This window comes from Ptychodera flava, chromosome 2, assembly GCF_041260155.1.
Source record: "Ptychodera flava strain L36383 chromosome 2, AS_Pfla_20210202, whole genome shotgun sequence".
Classification (NCBI taxonomy): domain Eukaryota; kingdom Metazoa; phylum Hemichordata; class Enteropneusta; family Ptychoderidae; genus Ptychodera; species Ptychodera flava.
In genome coordinates this window covers 26,670,104-26,689,746 of record NC_091929.1, presented here as the reverse complement: position 1 = coordinate 26,689,746, position 19,643 = coordinate 26,670,104, and the positions used below count along the sequence as shown (strand labels likewise).

At 37.1% G+C, this 19,643-nt stretch overlaps 1 protein-coding gene across 2 annotated transcripts in view; it reads right to left on the bottom strand.

The window, feature by feature from the left end:
- LOC139118017 (potassium voltage-gated channel subfamily KQT member 1-like) overlaps positions 1-19,643 on the bottom strand; it is a 134,234-nt gene that overhangs the window by 13,956 nt on the left and 100,635 nt on the right. Inside the window, exons 2-10 of one of the 2 annotated variants that reach the window (XM_070681334.1) lie at positions 6,742-6,832; positions 5,807-5,933; positions 5,341-5,419; positions 4,632-4,728; positions 3,892-4,032; positions 3,399-3,509; positions 2,485-2,580; positions 1,778-2,036; positions 390-482 (exon numbers count right to left, since the gene is read on the bottom strand). In XM_070681334.1, coding sequence (XP_070537435.1) covers positions 390-482; positions 1,778-2,036; positions 2,485-2,580; positions 3,399-3,509; positions 3,892-4,032; positions 4,632-4,728; positions 5,341-5,419; positions 5,807-5,933; positions 6,742-6,832 — 1,094 coding nt within the window. The remainder of the gene's footprint in view (positions 1-389; positions 483-1,777; positions 2,037-2,484; positions 2,581-3,398; positions 3,510-3,891; positions 4,033-4,631; positions 4,729-5,340; positions 5,420-5,806; positions 5,934-6,741; positions 6,833-19,643) is intronic. The other variant, XM_070681335.1, reaches the window with a different exon arrangement.

Genomic DNA, 19,643 nt, shown 5'->3' with positions numbered 1-19,643 from the left:
TCAAAGGGTTAAAGATTTTTTACGCCTCACTTGTGGTAAACATATGATCAATCTTCATACTGCTTTGTAGCACGCTTGCATTTTTGCAAACTGTGGTAAAAAATGTCGTTGAAATACCTTCACTGAAAAAAAAAAATTCAGAAAAAGAGACATCTAACTAGAGGTGCTGGGTTGCTTTGTGCTTTTTCTAAACTATTTTGTGCATTTTGGTGGTTTGTTAGAACCAGCTGATGGTAGAAAAAAACTACTGCTCGTCATTCTAAATTTTTATTGCTTTCGGGGAGCAAATCACGCAACATGCGCTCAAACGGCAAAATTAAAAAAAGCCACATCCAAAATCGCATGCAAGGTGCAAAGAGTACCCAAGCAGATCAAGAAACACGGAATACCTGAAGACTGGTTTGTCCGAACTGTTACGTGAGATTGTGTTGACGTGGGGGCGCACTTTGACCAGATTCTATAACAAGGCAAGCAGCACCGACCTTTGTATTCAAGATGGAGGAATACGGGGGCGTAAACAGGTTGAGAGGGGCAAGAAAAAAGTAGTTCGGGTAAAAAAAAAGATGTAGTGATGAACAAAAAAACTATGCATGGCATTATTTCCGGGTGCTAGTAGATCTCAAAAAGAGAAAAAAAGTCTGCTGGAACATTAAGATGATTGGTCATTCAGATGTGTTTATCATTTGAATATTAATAATGAACAGGTGTTAAGGTTACCAAGCATTCAAATATAGAATTTGGAAGCCACCACCTTTATACTCACTCTAAGGTTGCACAAGAACCCAGCAACATCTTTGACTTTCATTCAATGTAAACAATTTTTAAAAGAAATTTCAGGATTTCATTTCACATCCAAGATAAAGAATCTGCCCTAAAATTCTGTCAGTCAACTTATTTCAGAAGGCAGACCCTACACAAATTTTCTCCATCTTAGTAGTGTGCTGGTAACATAGAGGTCAAAGGTCGACCATCAAATACTAGTTAAAATGCACACAACAAGACAAAATTTCTCAACTGATGAATGACAAACAATAATTTTAACCCTTTTCCTGCCAGACAGTATCACTTCCCCATCAGCCAAGTCAGCAAAAAGCGGTATTGAGCCAAAACATGACATATTTTCACCCACTTGGCTTGATCTATTATAGCATCTTTAGTCCAAAAAAATCAACTTTACAGTATTTATGGTTTCAACAGCTTTCAAATGTACAGTATTATGTTAAAATACACCATATGGAATATGTCGTGTTTCATTAATTTTAACCATCTTGACCTGGTGGTTAAATATGGACTTGGCAGGAAAAGGGTTAAGCATGTAATGATTTGGTAGCTCTTTCATAAGTAAGCATTTTCCGTCAGCAACACTAAGTGTGGCGTGGATTCATCTTTATCAAACAGAATTTAAAAGAACCGCAAAAGTCCAGTTTTCATTTCATTCTTTTATATGCCTATCACAGTTAATAACTCCAGTAATACACATTCTTTCCAGAAACGAAAAATCAACAAAAACCTTGAAAAAGCACTTGCTGATACAAATCTTTCTGACCAAAGAGCAACTCAAATTATCGTACATTTGTAAAATGTACTGTCCACATATAAATTCAAAATAATACAACGTTTAAAAGAAATAAATGTTTAAAACGAATCAGGTAAAACTTGTAAATAATCAACAAACCAACAGACCCAAAGCTGGAAAGATAGGTGATTAGATATGCAAAAGGCATGTTTTATTATGTCAGAGGGTGGACAGACACCAAAATGAGGGACACACCCATACCTGCAGTGGGTTCTTCACTATATAGTACTACATCGTGTGGATCCCTGGTAGATAGGCTCCCTGAGAGTCTTTCACCCAATTCAATGTGGTTGCTGACGTTCTCTTTTTGCCGAGTCGACTTCTTCCGTCGAATCAGGCTGAGCTTCCGGACCGGCTGCTGCTCGTAGTGGTTCGTGTCGCGAATGGGACGCACCAAGTGAACTTTCCACGTTGCTTCAGAGGGGAAGTGCCCCTCTGCAGCAAAACATCTCCAAGTACACTGTAACGTGAATGGATTTGTTTGAGTATCCCGTACAAAATTCGTCCGAGACTAAGCTACCCTTCTGACAACATAATTTGGTTCAGAAAGCTGATCTTTGGAAATGAAAAGTCATTTGAATTGAAAATGAAGAAATTATAACCCCACAAACCTGATGACGAGCCCTGTATTTGTGAATTCTTTTGAGCTAAAGTACACCCTGTGACTGCCAAAATCAATTCTCTCAAGAGCAGAATATGAACTGATATTACCCTGCATATATGTCATTTTATTTTGCGCTAAATTATTCTATCAACTGCAGAGAATTTCAGCAAGAAAACTTTTACATAATATAATGGTATGGACAAATCCTTAAATTGGCTGAAAAAAAGACATAAGAAAAGATTCATTTGTCATTTTCTGATATATAGCATAATTTTCATTTAGCTGACTGGCTTGTTATTCTTACCTGTATGAGAGCAGCTGCGGCTGGAATTTGCCGGTTGAAATGTTTTTGTCTCTGTTTTTGCTGTACTTTTAAAGCAAACCCTGATCCCAGTATACCCTATATGTGAACAAAACGAAATCAAATCAACTAGATGCACCACAGCAGTCTCACAATACCTGACTTAAATTTTTGACTCTGATAAAAATATCAAATTTCACATTCAAATCACTGTAAAGTATACTTAAAGATTTCAGTGGAGGCAAAGAAAATAAAATTATGAATCACTTTTTTACATCACTCATTCAGAACCTAATTGTGGTACAGACCTTTGCGTTTCTATGCCAAAGTTTGGCCTATACACTAGCATTTTTACTCTCCTGTGATATTCTGTGCCATATGCTGCAACTTCTTTATCAACAAATTTGTAAACAGTCAACAAATCTGAAGCTGACCTATTCATATCAGTCTCTCAGCGGACTATAAAATTGGGAAATTCCACAAAGTATTCCAATGATAAGCTAAACAGAATGTAAACAATCTACACTGGTATGTATACTTTGAATCAAAACTCTAAAGATTAACACACCTCGGAGACACATATTGTGACTCTCAAACTTTACAAATCTTTTCTGGCCTTCCACTTGTGGTGGCTTATTTTAAAGCTCTTGGGGTAAGAAAAAATTTCACTGTCTTGGATTTTCAAAATTTAAAGTTTTCTTTTCCCCATACAGTTAACACACCAATGGTGGCCATTTTGAATTACACATATTGATAAATGTTCGGTAATTTGTTTCTCTTGTACAAGTTTGCACTGTGACCCCCGATTTTTAGCCTTGATTTGGTAAGGAAATGGTTGAAAGTTTCATTGAGGAAAGTATGAGCATAATTTAAGATTTTCACTTTCGATGCACATACTACCTTAATGTTGGACTCACCGCTGGTAATGCAAAAAATGAGATAGCAAATACTGAAAAACACGATGCAATCATTTTACCAATCCATGTCTGCGGTACTGTGTCTCCATACCCTATGGTAGTTACTGTAATCTGAAAAAGAGATAAATAAGATTTTATTGTCCTTGAAAATATACCGTAACTTCAACAGAAAACTTGAATTTTTATTTCAAGCTGGCCTGAAAAATACATTCATTAATCATTTTACCCCTATAACGACATGACTTTGGAATGTCCCAATTGTTATAACTGTGTTGGGCTAAACTATACACAGTTAAATAGGGTACAAGGATTATATAAAAGTAAAACCTGAAAAAGATAAATATAAACTTCTTACATTTCATGTGTTTACAACATGACCACTGGTCGTGTACATTTGTGAAAACAATGTTTTGACAAATAAATGATGGTTGCACAAGAACTTGCACGAAGAGAGGTTGATCTTGGCAAAGACTGCCATAGGAAATCCACTTACCACGCCCCACCAGAGGGCATCTGCATAGCTTTTGAAATCTGTCTCCCCGTTTTCATCCAAGTGGTCCTTCTCGGCCAGATAAACAAAGTAGGATGAGAAGATGAGACCCAGAAACCCTATGTACAGAGTTGTGATTAATTCCTGAAAGTAAAAAGACAAACAGGAAATGGAATGTCACAGATGACATATATTTCACATGCATACAACCATTACAGTATACTTGTTTGGCTCATTCCTGGTGCTTTTTCGTGGCTAGACTATACCATATTCTGGAACACGGGGATGATGTGCTTTCACTTCTGAAGACAATCGAGAGTTGGAAAACAATGGCTTGTCAACGTCTCTTAATATCCTCAACTTTTAAGCTGCTTTTGAATGTTTTACAGTGAGCAGAAATGTGAAAATTCTGATATCAGAATTCTTGTTGTCTGTACAATTTTTAATGTCTTGCTTATGACCTGCTTCTAAGGATTCATATAATTTTACAAATTTTGGACATTTTTGGTACATTTTCTCAAAAATGGCAGTGAAATAATTTTGATACAAAGTTACAAACTTGACAAATTCATACACGTGGATTTCTCGGATTTGAAACTGAAGTTGTCCTGAGATATGCATCACAAAGCATGGTGTTGTCTACCAGCACTGTGGTTGAAACCACTTCACAAGTCCGTGTGACATGAAGTATACTGATCAAGATCTGGGAGAAACCACTTTGCAATCGGTAACACAGCACTCACCTGTCTATGTATAAACACTACAGAGCCAAGCAGTCGCCATGTTCCCCCCTGACGATCCACGTGTAACATGCGTAAAATTTGTAAAAATCTCACACCCCTGAAACAAAGAATGAACCCTTCCATTAGTGTAGGAAGACATGGTAACTACTGATTTGTTTGTACGTTGTAGGGTGGTTGGGATTATTGAGTGCAAAGTGAAGCATAATATATTTTTATTCAAGGTTTAATTCTCAGGTTCCATAAAGGAGGAGTCAGCTAACTCATGGAAAATCAGTAGCTCAACCACACAGATTTGGAAATATATTTCTGTCATGGCATCCACATGAAAATCATGTGATTGGCTACTAGACATACAGGTGACCAGAACCCTTTAATTTTCAGGAATTTGGTATTGAACCATTTTCACCTTGAAGTTCATGGTTTGGCCCTATCCCATTGTTCCCATTTGTGAGAGTAGATCTATACACTGGAAATAGGGGGTGAACAGGTCAAATTCATCAAGTCCTCACACTCAGAAAATCTCATCACATGTTACTTACTTTTGGGCTTTTGGAAAATTACTAGAATCCATACAGGCAGAAAGTATACTGTACATTCTGTAACCTGTAACTCATTTTTCAGCATAGGTAGGCTTAATTATACCACTGAAATCATGGATTGTTGGAAGAACATTCCCAGGGTGATTTCCAACTCTGGTTTTTGCACGTACCTTATTGCCGACGCAGCAAAAACTTGGCCTTTTGAACCAACACATAATACAACAGTTGATGAAATAACTACAAGGAGATCTGCAAAGATGAAAAAGCAACTATTTTAAGTGGCTCACTTACTCAGTAACATGGTTGACATTATAGAATGAAATATTTGAAAAAGCATAACTGTATTATTATCAGTACCACCATCATTATTATTATCATCACCATCACTGTTGTCATCATCATTATCATTGTCATCATCATCATCGTCATCATCATCATCATCATCATCATCATCTCAGTTACCGTCATTTCATCATCTTGTCAATCATCTCAATTAGCCTAATAATCACTTAAATGACATTAACAACCATCACTGTCATAAGCATCACATCAGATATTTTTCATCATCAATGTCATGTGTCTCTGTCAAAATCATTACAAACAGTGTGTTGATAGTTCAAATGTATTTCACCTTACCTATCACTGATATGGGTTTCCTAGCAAATCTTACTCTGCCTTTAAATCCTACGTATTTACCACGGCAACCGGCAGACCAAAGACGAACACAAAATTCAACACCAAAAAACACAACTAAGAAGGTTTCCTGTAAGGTATTACAAGGACAAAGGTTAAAGGTCGAGCACAAACTCAACCCACGTGACTGGGTACCAATTGTTGTCTCTTGTTTATAAATTCTGATGCACTGATGATGTCTTATATTCCTGTCGTATTTCATCAGTTGCAGAATAGGACTTAACCCATTCACCAGCATGGTTTGGCCCAAATCCATCATTATCAATGGTGATTGTGGACCTGTCAACAGGGAAACTGGGGTGCACAGGTTAAGGACTATGCATGGTTACCATGATAGCATTAAGGTCCAAGTAATCCAAATATGGACACTCTAAGTTGATGATGTTGAAAACTAATCCCTACAAGATCCATAATTCTTCATACACCTCAGACGCTCAAACTTTTACAGTGCTTTTTTAGTCTACCTATTGTGGGTTCCTCATGGAGTGAAAAAAACTATTCATCTGCTTATTTTTGTTGAAAATTGAAAATGTCAATTCAAGATACTGAATAACTACTGCCTATTTTATTTGTCCCTATGGAGACAATATAGGAATGGCGGACATTTTGAATTGCAAGCATCTGTAAATAAGTGGTAATTTGTATCTCCAAAACTGGACCAAATTTTACATGGTGACTCCTGCTTTTTATTCTTGACTTTGAAAAGGAAGGTTTAATGTTTCTTCTTTATGTAAAATTTGAGCCAAGTTTAAGACTTTTAAAATTTTGAATTTTCAGGTGCGTACTACCTTAACTTCAGTCATTTTAGGGATAAACTGATATAATAAAATTGTTGACTGATGTTAAGTCTGATGAATAAATTTGAGGAGGAAACTTACCATATAAAATAAACTACCATTTGCAAATGCTCTGTATGAATCTATCGTGGATAAGACACTAAACACGAGGCAAATTAGCACCAGCAAAAACCTGTAAGAAATAGAAAAGAAAGCATACTGGGTGAGAAGATAATCTATTAGATTAATTGATGATGCTGTAAGAATTGACACTGTGCATGGAAACCACAACATTTAATGTCTTCTATCAAATGTACAATGAGACTTTCAAACACAAAGTGATAAAACAAAGGTATTTTATATTTTGGTAACTTGGGGGCGCTGTTCAAACACAATCGCCTCTAGTGAAGTTCATCGCAGAGATTTCAGCAGAGAATAAAGTACTTCACAGCATACTTTCTATGGCAAGTGAGAAACAGATAACGTTGTTTCATAAAACAGCAAGATCACTGAGGACATTTCTATAATCACCACACGGCAAGCTCATGCATCCATGCAGCGTAACATTATCTCATACACTGGATACAGTAATTCTTAATGAAAAACATATGATACCTGCACATAAAAGTGGAATCATCAAAATTTTTAATCAAGAGCTCTCTGCCATTAAAGAAAATTACTGACATTGTTTTTTGTTTCGGCTCCGCTGAACAATATTTCTTGTTTTAGATTAAAGCAAAGCTACCATGGAAACCGATACGTAACTGGAAGCCTAAGTTACAGAGAGTATCGAATATACTTAGGTTGTAATCAAGGTATCTCTAACTTTGAAACTGATCAGTTTTATGTCGTACATCATTTTAAAATTACACTAGAAGTGGTCTACATTACTGGTAATCCTGAAAACGAAGCCATGTAATCACATCTGTGCTTTTTTCCATTTCAAATTTCAAATCTTTTGGGATTAAATCACTATCATATTTTAGAAAACAACCCTGTTCAGTATACCATAATCACGAACATATCCTATCATCGCATCATTCAGGTGGATCATTTTATATAGGCCTCGATGACCATGTCGACCCTTTGAGTTCTGTATTTTTTCTGAGCAAAGTTTTAGCGCACATTTTACCAATTTTTATGAATTTTTCTGTAAATTTTTTGATAATTTTGGACCAAATGAACACCACATTTCATTGGCTATAGTTTTTTATCAAAATTTGTGCAAAAATCTGAAAAAAATTGACACGCGTTTGTTTATGAAAAAATTGACACGCGTTTGTTTATATAAAGGAACAAAAATTGACATTGGCGCCCGAAGGGTTAAGAGTATCATTCACTGTATTGACGGTAGGTGAAATATCCAAGATTTGTATCGAATGTTCTGCTTTTAAATGTTAAAAGCCACTAGTCAAAAAAATAACCAGCACTTGCATGTGTATCAGTAACAGTATGCAATGAAATACAGCCACTTATTTCAGAGTAGCTCACACCGAGATGATCATTACACATTACAAAGCTGAACATTTTCTGAATGCTTTACTCTAACAAACTATTTGCATTGAACTTCATAGGTTTCATCGACAACTTTCACATTTGATTGGGCATTCTTTTTTTGCCATCTTCAAACATGATGTGTCATTATGTGGGCATGCATATAGTTCTCCAACCATCCAGGTTTTTTTGTGGGAACATCATGTGCCAAGAGATAATTAGCTAATGGGTCTGAATAAAGTTGTCTATGGCTTAAACTTGGCAGTGACAAAAGAGAAAATTGAGAGCAGCAAATTTTGGAAGAACCTACATCAAAGTCGTCAATAGCAATTGAGTAAGTACAGATATCCTAAACTAAAAGATCAGTCACTTGAGGGGTCAGGGGGGAGCATAGACAGCGCCCTCGAGTGACGGATCTTTCAGTCTACAGATATCCTTGCTTTGATGAATGCTTCTTCTAAAACTCAGACCTTCTTTCAGATTTAGAGTTTTTTTAGATTTTTAAGATTACGCAAGAAGCACACCAATATGGAATAACGAGAAATAAACCACGGACAGATTATTTCCTTGGGGGCATCCTGTCTGAAAATTCAAAAGCGTAAACATCTGATAATGAGCTGTCAGACAGGGAAACCCTCTTCGGAATACACCGTGTCTCCTGGACTTCCTCAGGCCATGGAAGCTAATTCAATCACGGAATGCTCAAGTGAGAGAAAAACTACCAGTAGCCACTGGAGACAAGCCTTCCATTGAGTTTATATTTATAACTTTGTCAAAATATTCTACACCATACAACCTGCTCTTTGAACCAATGGTAGGGGACAATTTTTTTTTTTTTCAAATAACTAGCAAATTCTTTTGGGGAATAGCTAGGCAAATTAGGTACATGTACATGTACATCAGTTTGACCGGTCGACATGTCCAACCATGGTTTCTTGTTTCCAGTTATCGTGGTCAAACCAAAAATCGAAACACTGGTACTTAAATTATTTGACCAATTTGAAAGTGAGACCAAACCAAAAATCTCATTTATAAAGTATATTGAACAGAATATGATGAGTTTGACATAAAATGACAAAAAAAAATCCCAAGGTGTAGGTTGTTGACATTTGATGATTGGCTCAGAATGAATATTCTCTTGATAAATTAATTTATTTCCTGTCTTGCGACAGCTATCTAATCCCTGGCTACATCGAACATCCGTTCACATCTGCAGCAAATTCACAAACTTTTCAGAGTGACAACGTGGGTCAACTTGGTCAAGCTCAATGTCAAGGTCTTGCACAAATAACGATATTACCGGTAGCTTGATTGGATTTGTGTAAACCTCTTTTAATTTCACAAATTTAACGTCAGGATTTTGATGACCAATTTCACTTACGCCTAAAGGGATAGTCTTTCCAGTAAATTTTGAATGTTATCATATACAAAGTTCATGGGACGTACTTGGCATTTATAAGGAAATTTTTATTTCTTCAACGGAAACAATTTGCTGAAGTAATGTGTTAGACGCATCGTGATGTATTCAATTATTTCTCACAGCAAATTACATCAGAAAACGGTGCAAGGAATCTCTTCTGAACCACAGGAAAATGCCCTTTGAGTGTTTTCATTATCACACTTTTCTGAAATTGAATTAGTCCTTGAGGCATATAGCATCAAACACCCAGTAAACTTTTCACAATTTCTTAAAGTATTCTGTTCAGCATATCAATAACAATTTCTGTCATGTTTCCAAAAGCACGTTGAATACCCAGTATTACACTGTTTATACACAGCCATCACTGAATGTATTAGGCACTTAAAATAAAATTCTTTGTTTGCTGTCTGCATGCTGGTAGGTTTTCAGAGAAAATTAAGAAAACAAACACAATGTTAACACTATTACAAATAAAACTATTATTTTTCCAAAAGATACAAACTAAAAATTGAGTCAATATTAATACACTTGCGTTTTTTGTCTGTGTTTGTTTTTTCCCTGGCTGGCTGGTAGGTTTTTCAAAATTCCAAGGACGGCAAACAAAGAATTTTCTTTAAATGGCCTGATGAATGCAATTCTGGTACCACCTGATAAACTCTGAACAGCATTCTCATGGTAGAATCAGTGCTTGTCTAAGGCGAATGTATACCAACAGACCCCCTAAGACAATATTATATTTCACTGAAGCTTAGCTGGGTCCAGTATTCTCCAGTCTTGCTAAACTGTGGCTCTTCTTCTCTCTACCCTCCAAGTACCTCAAGTTTCGGTCCACATTCGCTTGTTTTTCTAATTTAAGGTAGAACGCACCTCGGGGACAGAAATTCAGGCCTTCAAATTTTATCAATTTTCTTCTGACCTACCACTTGTGGGGTCTCATTTTGAAGCTCTTGGCGAAAGAAAAGTTTTCACTGTCTTAGTTTTTCCCATAAAGTTAACACCAAGATGTCGGCCATTTTGGATTTCAAATATCGAGAAATCACAAGTTATTTGTCTCTCTAGTACCAAAGTTTGCACGGTGACCCCTGATTTTTATTCTTGATTTGTGTAAGAGAATAGTTGAAAGTTTGAGCAAAAGTTTAAAGGCCGAGTTACACGAGGCAACTCGCCGAGCAACACGACGAGCAACGCGGTAGGCAACGCATCAAGCGACGCGACTGGAACAGTTACACGAGGCAACTCGTTAGGGAACTTGTCGCTAGTTTCCTTACAAAAGATTATGGTGCGCATGCTTGAAGAGCGGACGTGGCGGCCCATTATCAAAACGGTTCTCTAGATCGTGGCAAACCGCAATATGACTCGACCACAAAAATAGTAATATTTCAAATCGTCGAATTAAAGGAAACTCCTACTAAATAATCTACAGATCGGATTAATGAAGGATATTTTCGAAAAATCTTACTAGATGTGTCGTGATAATCAACATATAAAAACTCCAACTAAATAATTGTACAGCTAGAATTATTTCGAATATTCTTATAGAGACATGATTGTCATGTCGAGATGGCTTCACGGGTATGCTTGATTGGTAACATAGGGTAAGGACAGAATTAACAGAAGCAGGGTGGTGCGATTGCTGGTTGCCTTGAAAATGGTGACTCTCCTCCAAACTTGCATACGAAATTGTGGCCTTCCTCTAAATTCATGAACCTCCCGTCTTGATTTTAATGCCAAAACATATCACAATATATGAAAGTGATAATTATTATTTTCTAAGAATTATTAATAATTCAATATTAACGGGAAAATGGTATTCCCCCTCCCGGGCCATAATGGACGAAAGAAAACTTTGTACAAAATAATGTACGATACAAAACCGAGTACACTATGGAGTGAAAAGTTTACTTGAGTCCATGATGGTCCTGGAAGGGGTACACTATTTTTGGTTGATAGTTTTGGCATTACCAGGGAATTTATAAAACATCTGAGGCCACAATACGAGACATTTGGATATTTTATCAGTAATTATCTGGGGAATGCAATAACGTCTCAAATTCTCTGTATTGACAATGATGTGATTTAATTTTATCTAAAGATTAAAATTTTACGGCAAAGTGAAACAGCAATAAGCTCAAATCAGAATGAGAAATTTCAAAATCAACTTTTTCGCGACACTGTAAAAAGGCTAGCTTGTGGTCATGAGGAGGGTGGTCACGCCGGCCGCGGCCTTCCATTGTAGAAACTTGAAAATTTGGCTATTGAAATGGTGTCATTTTGTGGCATTTTCGGTGCATTTCAGACATGTAAAAGCCATGAGTATTAGCTGTTCTGCAACACAAAAATGATGAATACTTTGTGACAGATCATGGTGCGATGCAATGGTGCAGTGTTTAGGGACGGGTGTCGTCAAATGCGTTCAATGACAGAAATATCGGTCACGTATCGATTAAAGCCCGTCCTGGAATATGCGTATCAGTCATCATTAATGCACCAAATAAGGACATAGTTTTTAAATAAATAAAAAAATAACTTAGATATTTTTAGGTTTACCAAAAGTTCTTGTAACACGTAACCCGAAGTGACAATCGTGTGAATGATGGCATATTTTATTCTGGGGAACTTTGAAATACGCTCCGAATAAAATTTGAATTAATAAAAATATATTAAGTTATTAAAATGCAAATTATCAGCTCATGGTTAAGGTTAACGGGTACAGAATATTGTCGTACAATAGGTCATATTCTAGCAATTTCAGCTTACCAGCGAGCGATCGTTGAATCGCACAGTCTACGAATCCATGAAGCATAGAATGCATCATGGAGGGCAAAGATGTCGGGCATCTTGAGCCTTCCACGTTCGTAAGTTCCAAGCAATGTGAGTCTTTTTATTCTGTCAGGCCCATTATTCCATAAAAAACTTGACAATTGCTTGATTGATCGGCTTCAAAAGTTCATCAAAAGCACCAAGAATTAACAATACGTAAAACAGTTTTAGAAGAGCTACTAATTGGATGATAGTGATTTTACCATACAGACTTAGCTTACGCTTTGACCAAAGTTTCAAAACGGTCTTAAGCCTTTCGATTTTTTTTCTCCCAATTAAGTAGAAGTCTTAAACGGTCGTAACCAAAGTAAATCCCTAATAATTTTTTGATGAAGATTCCAATTTCAAACCAGCCGAGGTGTCGCGTCTATTTTTCCATAAACCGAGCCATAGTGCTTCGGATTTACTAACATTCAGTTGAAGGACAGACACTTTTCCAAAAATCTGAACCGTGTGAAATTCTGTGAAATTGGGAAAACGTTTCGCAATTTTGTTTATGGTTACCGCCATTGCTACCGCCTCCACTTAACTGCCTTGAAAAAGGCCATTTTTGTTCTCTTTAGTAGTAATCCCTCCTCATGGTGAGAATGACCTGGTGTATAGGCGCGAGCAAAATGACACTTGATAGTTACATTTGTCGTTTCGCAAAACATCTCGCAAATTGTCCGTTTTGGTGTACAATCTATTGGAGCATGTGCTCGTCGGTAAATTAGGGATGAAATAATTTCGATTAATTGATTCATTCTTTGGTTTAAGAAAATATATTGACATTTTTTTATGTAGGCCTAAGGGCTAAGAGGAAAATACTTATATCACGATGACGTGGGGACATATTAGTCAGAAAGTTTTACTTCCACATTGTCTTTCGTCAGGCTGATTGTATTCTCTGTGTCGTCCCGACCTGATCGATGCGTTCGATACGTGTAAATATCTGTCCATATATAAGGACAACGGAGAATATTGATGGCTCCTCAGGAGAAATTATCATTCAGCAGTTTATCTAATATTGAAGCGGTTATTCACCAGTTTACCGAAGATTGAAGTAGAATTGATAGAGAGGGTGGATATTTTTTTGATTTGTCTATAGATTTATTGATTTATTGACATATTGATTGGTTGCTGTTTTTTTTACAGTTTATAGTATATTTCCTGTTCGAGTTTTGTAAATTTATATGTACTAACAAGTTACAATCGATGAGCGCAAACAGGATCACTGCTCTGCGCATGAGTAGAGGTAAAAGGTTTCTTCAGGCAACGCGACGGTGTGTGTACACGGGGCAACTCGTCCAAGCGACGGGCGACGCGTCGCCTGAAAAACCGACATGCCGGTTTTCCGGGCGACGTCGCCTGACCACCTCGGGCGACGCGACGATATCATACAAACGAAGCAACACGGCGGGCAACTCGCGTTGCCTGTCGTGTTGCTCGTCGCGTTGCTCAACGAGTTGCCTCGTGTAACTCGGCCAAAGTTTAAGTCTTTCACTTTCGAGGTGCATATTACCTTAATTGTTTTTGACAAAGATTCAGACACCTTGATTGCTCTTTTGAAATAAAAACTTCCATAAAACGTGCGGGACTTTTAATAGATAAGCAGATTTGGTTCTTTCTGAGTGCATTTGAAAAATTCAATGGTATTCAACACATTTCCTGATTGCCACAGATACTGAATTTCAAGAACAATTATTTTAAGTGTCCGACACTTTACAAGAATTTGTTCTGAGTACTTTTACGAGCTTGCACTTGATTTAATCAAGTGCACTGCGAAAGTAGTGCCCTATATTTTATACTGACCTGTGATGTACTGTCAGTCATGTGATCATTGAATTGAGCAGAATGGTAGTGTGCACTCAAAACTGAAGCAATCCACTTTTTTAATCTTTCAAGTACTGAAAAGTTATTGTGTTGTATAAACCAATCATTAACTCTATGTTCAAGCTGAAACTTGTCAGGTTTCGTACAAAGACAGTTAATAGATTTGCACTTTTTTAATCTTACAAGAACTTAATGATTCATTTTGCCACAAGCTGCTATTACCACTCTAAACACAGGAAGAAACCCTGAAAGATTCAATTCAAGTCAGTTGATAGCTTGACACTTTTTTAATCATACAAGAAATGGTGAGTCATTAACGTTCTACAATGGCAACGCTAAAGGCAAGTAGATTTGACTTGCGAAGGCGCTAGGCCAAACAACAGAGAAATTGCTCTTGTTTAATCTCTTACAAAAAAGATGAGTCATTTTACCATGACCTAAAAAGACCAAAACCCAAATAATTCACAAAATTGAGTGTCACATACAAAGTGAAACGTCCTCACAACAGGATTAATCTTTTAATCATCACGGATATGAATCAGACAAACCTTTCCACCACGATTAGAACAGATAAGGAGTGAACCATATGGGAAGAGAGAATTTCTGTTAGGGGTGGCCAATTTGATTGGGGGGGTGTAATTTTGAAAAAAAGTTTTGCTGGCCATTAATCGGGGAAAAAAAATGTTTGCCCAGTGGGCAGGGGCAAAATTGTCTTTTTTCCTATGGAATTGACGAAAGAAATTTCTATGCTAACTTTTCTCAGAGAATGATCCCTTCAGTTGGTCAGAACTTGCATCCCAAAGGTACCTGCAAAAATGTGACTTCAATGGTAATTTAATGATAATTTCAAAAATTTTTACAGAAATATCTAAACTAAAGGCACTTTCACTAAATATTATCAAACAAGTTTTACATGCTTTCCATTACTGCTAATATGCAGAGCAGAAAAATTTTTAGGAGAGCAACCTTCATTGGTGAAAATCAGACAGAGCTGTGGGTAATTTATTGTGTTGCGCGCGCGATACCATAAATCTGCCAACCAGTGATTTTGGTTTTTGTTGAAAAAAAACTTACCTTGACTCTAATGGACAAAAGTTTGTTTCAAGGTAACCTTTGGAAAAAATATTTGCTGCCAGGATGGTTGAAAAAATTTTTTTTTACCACCCATTTCCTTTAGCTCCCCCCAAAAAATCAAGTGGTCAACCCCTAACTTCCCGGAAACATGTCCTGAAGATGTGTATTAACTGTTTACACTGTTCTTACAAGTCACAAACCTTCATGTGAGGACGCACAGTGAAATTCAAAAGTTTTGCATCAACCCTTTTTCAGTTTTTGATTGAAGATCAGAAATTCTTTCACTTTCACGTATAGCACTATTTTAAGCCTTGCGCTTTTCTCGACCAGGGTGGTGCATCAATCTTTCATCATCATGTGCAAAGATTTCAAACGAATTTTTCAGATAAAGGCACAACGCCCACGTACCGGTGCTCTGTGTCGAGCTAACACTGATAACAGTTGGCTTAACTGGAAACATGTAATTGCATACAAGAAAATGATAAAATGGTGAATTATGTATAAAATCAGAGGCAGCGCACATTGTTTCATTCTGTAAACTCGATTCCTTTAAGATATCTTGTTTCAATATGTACACTTAATCTTCTGTTCGTTCTGGGATTACCCATGGACAAATCACTGATTTTCAAACACAGCAGGCTGCTATTGTCAATAATTTACGAGACATGGGGACTGGCACCTTTTCAATTATTTTGTGAAAGTGTAACACACCATTTTCTATACATGTTTGAAGATGCAGGTCGGAGTGACACGCAACTTTTACGATGTTGGAACTCTCTGGTTAAATTTTGGAATTTCTCAAAATTTTCTTGACTGAGCTCTATGAGTTTTGAGTCGGAGGTTTGTCAATTTACTTTTTTTTGTTTTTCTGTTGTTATCTATTGTAAGGATACACACAGATGGAAAGAATCATTGCTGAAAGATGCTTTCCAATCCCATAATCCCTCAGTGCAGTCGGTAGGGGATTACAGAATGTACATGCGAGTAATCCACGAATCCTTCAGTCTAGGCAACACTGCCTCAAATTTTCCCTGTGTGAATTGCATCCAGTTCGCAGTTTGAGAACGTTATGCACTGACTGACGATAAATCTTCTTTTTTTTGTGGCCTTGTTTCTGAACAGAGAACGTAAGAGGTAAAAAATTGTCTATAAAAACTACAGATTTCATCATGTGTACAGTCATGGCATACAGTTGATGTTATCAATGACAGATTTTTCCTGAAAAGCAGGTAGGGACATCTGACAAAACACAGCAAGCAAATCAATACAACACCTGATGTATTTGTACATGACTTCTTCAAGCAGATAGCGACAGTGGAGTTCCATATCGGAATAAAATAACACAAAGGGGGAAAAATCTCGTACAAAAATCTCCACCTATGTGCAAAGGGAGCCATGAAGAACGATGTTCACCGGAGTCAAGATCTTTATACTGATTGGAAGTATGAGAAATGCAAACAGGGACAAAACAGAAATCTGAAAACAGAACTACATCAGCACGGATTCTTGTTTAATTGGACTCCCGAGACATCAGAATTTCCAATAGAGAATTCAAACGAAGAGATAAAGGAAATAAATTCTATTCAATTCGTGTCAAGGCTGACAGTTTGTACTGTAACCTGCCTTCACTTTTATGTTGCATGATTATTTAAAAGGTTGGTTGCCAAATTTCACTTGGATTCACATGTTTGGCTCCCAGGAATGCGTACAGCTGTGAGACAGAAATGAATGCTGCCCTCTATGGGCAATGAAGGGATATGTTGTTAGGTCGGACAGCTCTACCATCCTCTGCTGACACAGAATAACTGCAAGGTACACTTTTCAGGCCAAATGCTTGCAACAGTATATTGCTACAAAATATTAGGCAACTATATTGGGGCAATAATTCCTCAGCTTGAGGGTTTTTTTAGAAAAATTTTTTCAAAGCAATCTGGTTTTGAAGCTAAATTTACACAAAGATGGAACATCTGTGAGCTATAATGAGAGGATAACTTTATCAAATTTACTCCTAATGCTTAACCATGGGTATTTACCTGTCGCAAGATAAATCTAGTTATGTCAACACCTGCCCAAAATTTAGATTCATCAATGATTTCATGCTGGAGAGGGCAGAAATAGGTGCTGCTCACAGACATGTTGGTGTTTCTCATTGAAGACGACAAGTTTGAGAAAGTTAAAAAGTCTGCAAGGCATCTTTGAATAGTATCAAGTTCCACCTCACAGAATTGAAGTCATCCGAGGGATTGCTTTTTTTGTACTTGCTTTGAAAAATGCCAGAAACCTTATTTGTTTCTTATTTCACCCCACTCACGACCCTGCCACTTGGAACAACTCCACTCTTTTCAAAGCTATAGTTGGACCGATACATTTAGGAACAGGGAGGGGTGCTCCAAACCACCTGACATTTCTCAAAATTATAATATCACCGTGTTAAAGCAGTTTTACAAACTTTGATATAAAACCAACTGTTTGTACACCATTTTAGCTGATCAAAATCAGATTTGAAGACAAAAATGGATTTTTTTAGAGAACTTTGTAAAATTCAAACATCTACATCAACACACATAGCACGACATGATCTTCAATATTTTTGGAGGAAGAATGATACACAAATACTTTGATTTAATGCAAATCTGCCATGGTATCATTTCTCTTTTCCTTCATTAATTTCTTATCTTTTGTGACGGATATTCATTCCCGTGTTTAAAACGCTTCTCATCGGAAGTAGTTCCCTGCATTTTACATCTCAATAAACACAAAAGCAATCTGCGTCAAACTTGCACTTTTTCACCCACCCTGCACTACTTTCTTAAAAGGCCAAGATAATCAGATTATGGCCTTATGCTATTCACGGCACTTTCTACGGCTAAAGATAAGAAAAACACATGATAACCCGGTTTTCTCTAATATCAGTCACTAACACCATCTGACTCCTACCTACAAACGCTTGTACTCTAATCTCTGTAGAAAACACCCTCCAGTCCCTAATGCCAGATTTCTACACATTTCCTTTAGGCAGCCTTTAAAAATCCCATTAAGAACAACTTTCACAAAATCATATCTTCATCCTTCATTTATTCTGTATTTTTTTTTAATTTTATATATTGACCGTATAATCTTGTCTTAATTCAAGCAACTTTGCTCTTATGAAATTTTACAATTAATATATTTCATGTACTTTCTGACATAATATTGACCGGCCCACAAAACCATCACTGCAAAGGATTTCCTGAGGCTATGAGCAGCAGTCAATGGTAGATTATTCTCCTACACGTTAACATGTACTGAACACAGAATTTGAGAGCGTTTTTGAAATGCTTTTTAAATACTGGGGCCCTGTGATACATGTTTATTTCTGCACTTCTCTGACATGTTCTACGGTATATTTCTTGCACAAGTAAGCTTTCTTGTATCTGAGGATTTCAATTGAAAGCCGTAGTATAGATCCGCCATGAAAAGGAATGGAAGAAGTCCAAGGCAAGTTGATGCATTTTTAAAGGATGCATCGACTGAGAAGATATAGCATAAGGCATTAATGGTTGCCAAGAAACTGCTGAGAGAGAGAGAGCGAGAGAGAGAGAAAGAGAGAGAGAGAGAGAGAGAGAGAGAGAGAGAGCTTATTCATCTTGTTAATTTTGAACTCTAATTCCAGAGAGGACAAGAATGACTTAATTTGTCTCTTTCCACTTTAATGTGTATAACCCTATCACCCCCATTTCCCTATCTAGAGGTCCAACTTTACAATAGAAAACAATGGGATTGGTTCAAACCATGGAGGTGAAAAGGTCGATACAATTTTAAGACATTTGTACACTCACTGACCTTTCTCTAAAGATGTCCTACTTTTACACCCTTATTGTTTCTGATTCATTTCTGGACCTGTATCCCAGAAACACTGCAGGAGAAATGTTAGTAACCATGGCAACATGAAAGTATGAAAGTGACGATTTAAGGTAAAAGGAGTACCAGTACACAATGGAATATGAGAGAGAGACAGGGAGAGAGACAGAGAGAGAGACAGACAGAGAGCGACAGACAGACAGACAGAGACAGACAGACAGTGCTGGCAGCATGACTATAAGTCAAAGTGACATTGACTGCAAAATGACCTAGGCTAACACATAGTACATATCGGTATTCTCATTTGATAGGGATTTCAGAGCAAAGATATCTGTCTGTTCTGTAGCACAGCTACAGCCAAACTCTTGTATATCTGACAATTTCTGATACGTTCCGATAATTCAGGTTTGGCGAATCACTGGGTATCTGCCTCACTGCCTTCAACCTGGGGTCACAGCTTCTACTCGGCAGCAGGAAGCTTTAATAGAAACCACGTCTGTATCGACGAGACAAACAGAATTGCATCTTTCGTTGCCTAAGTGAG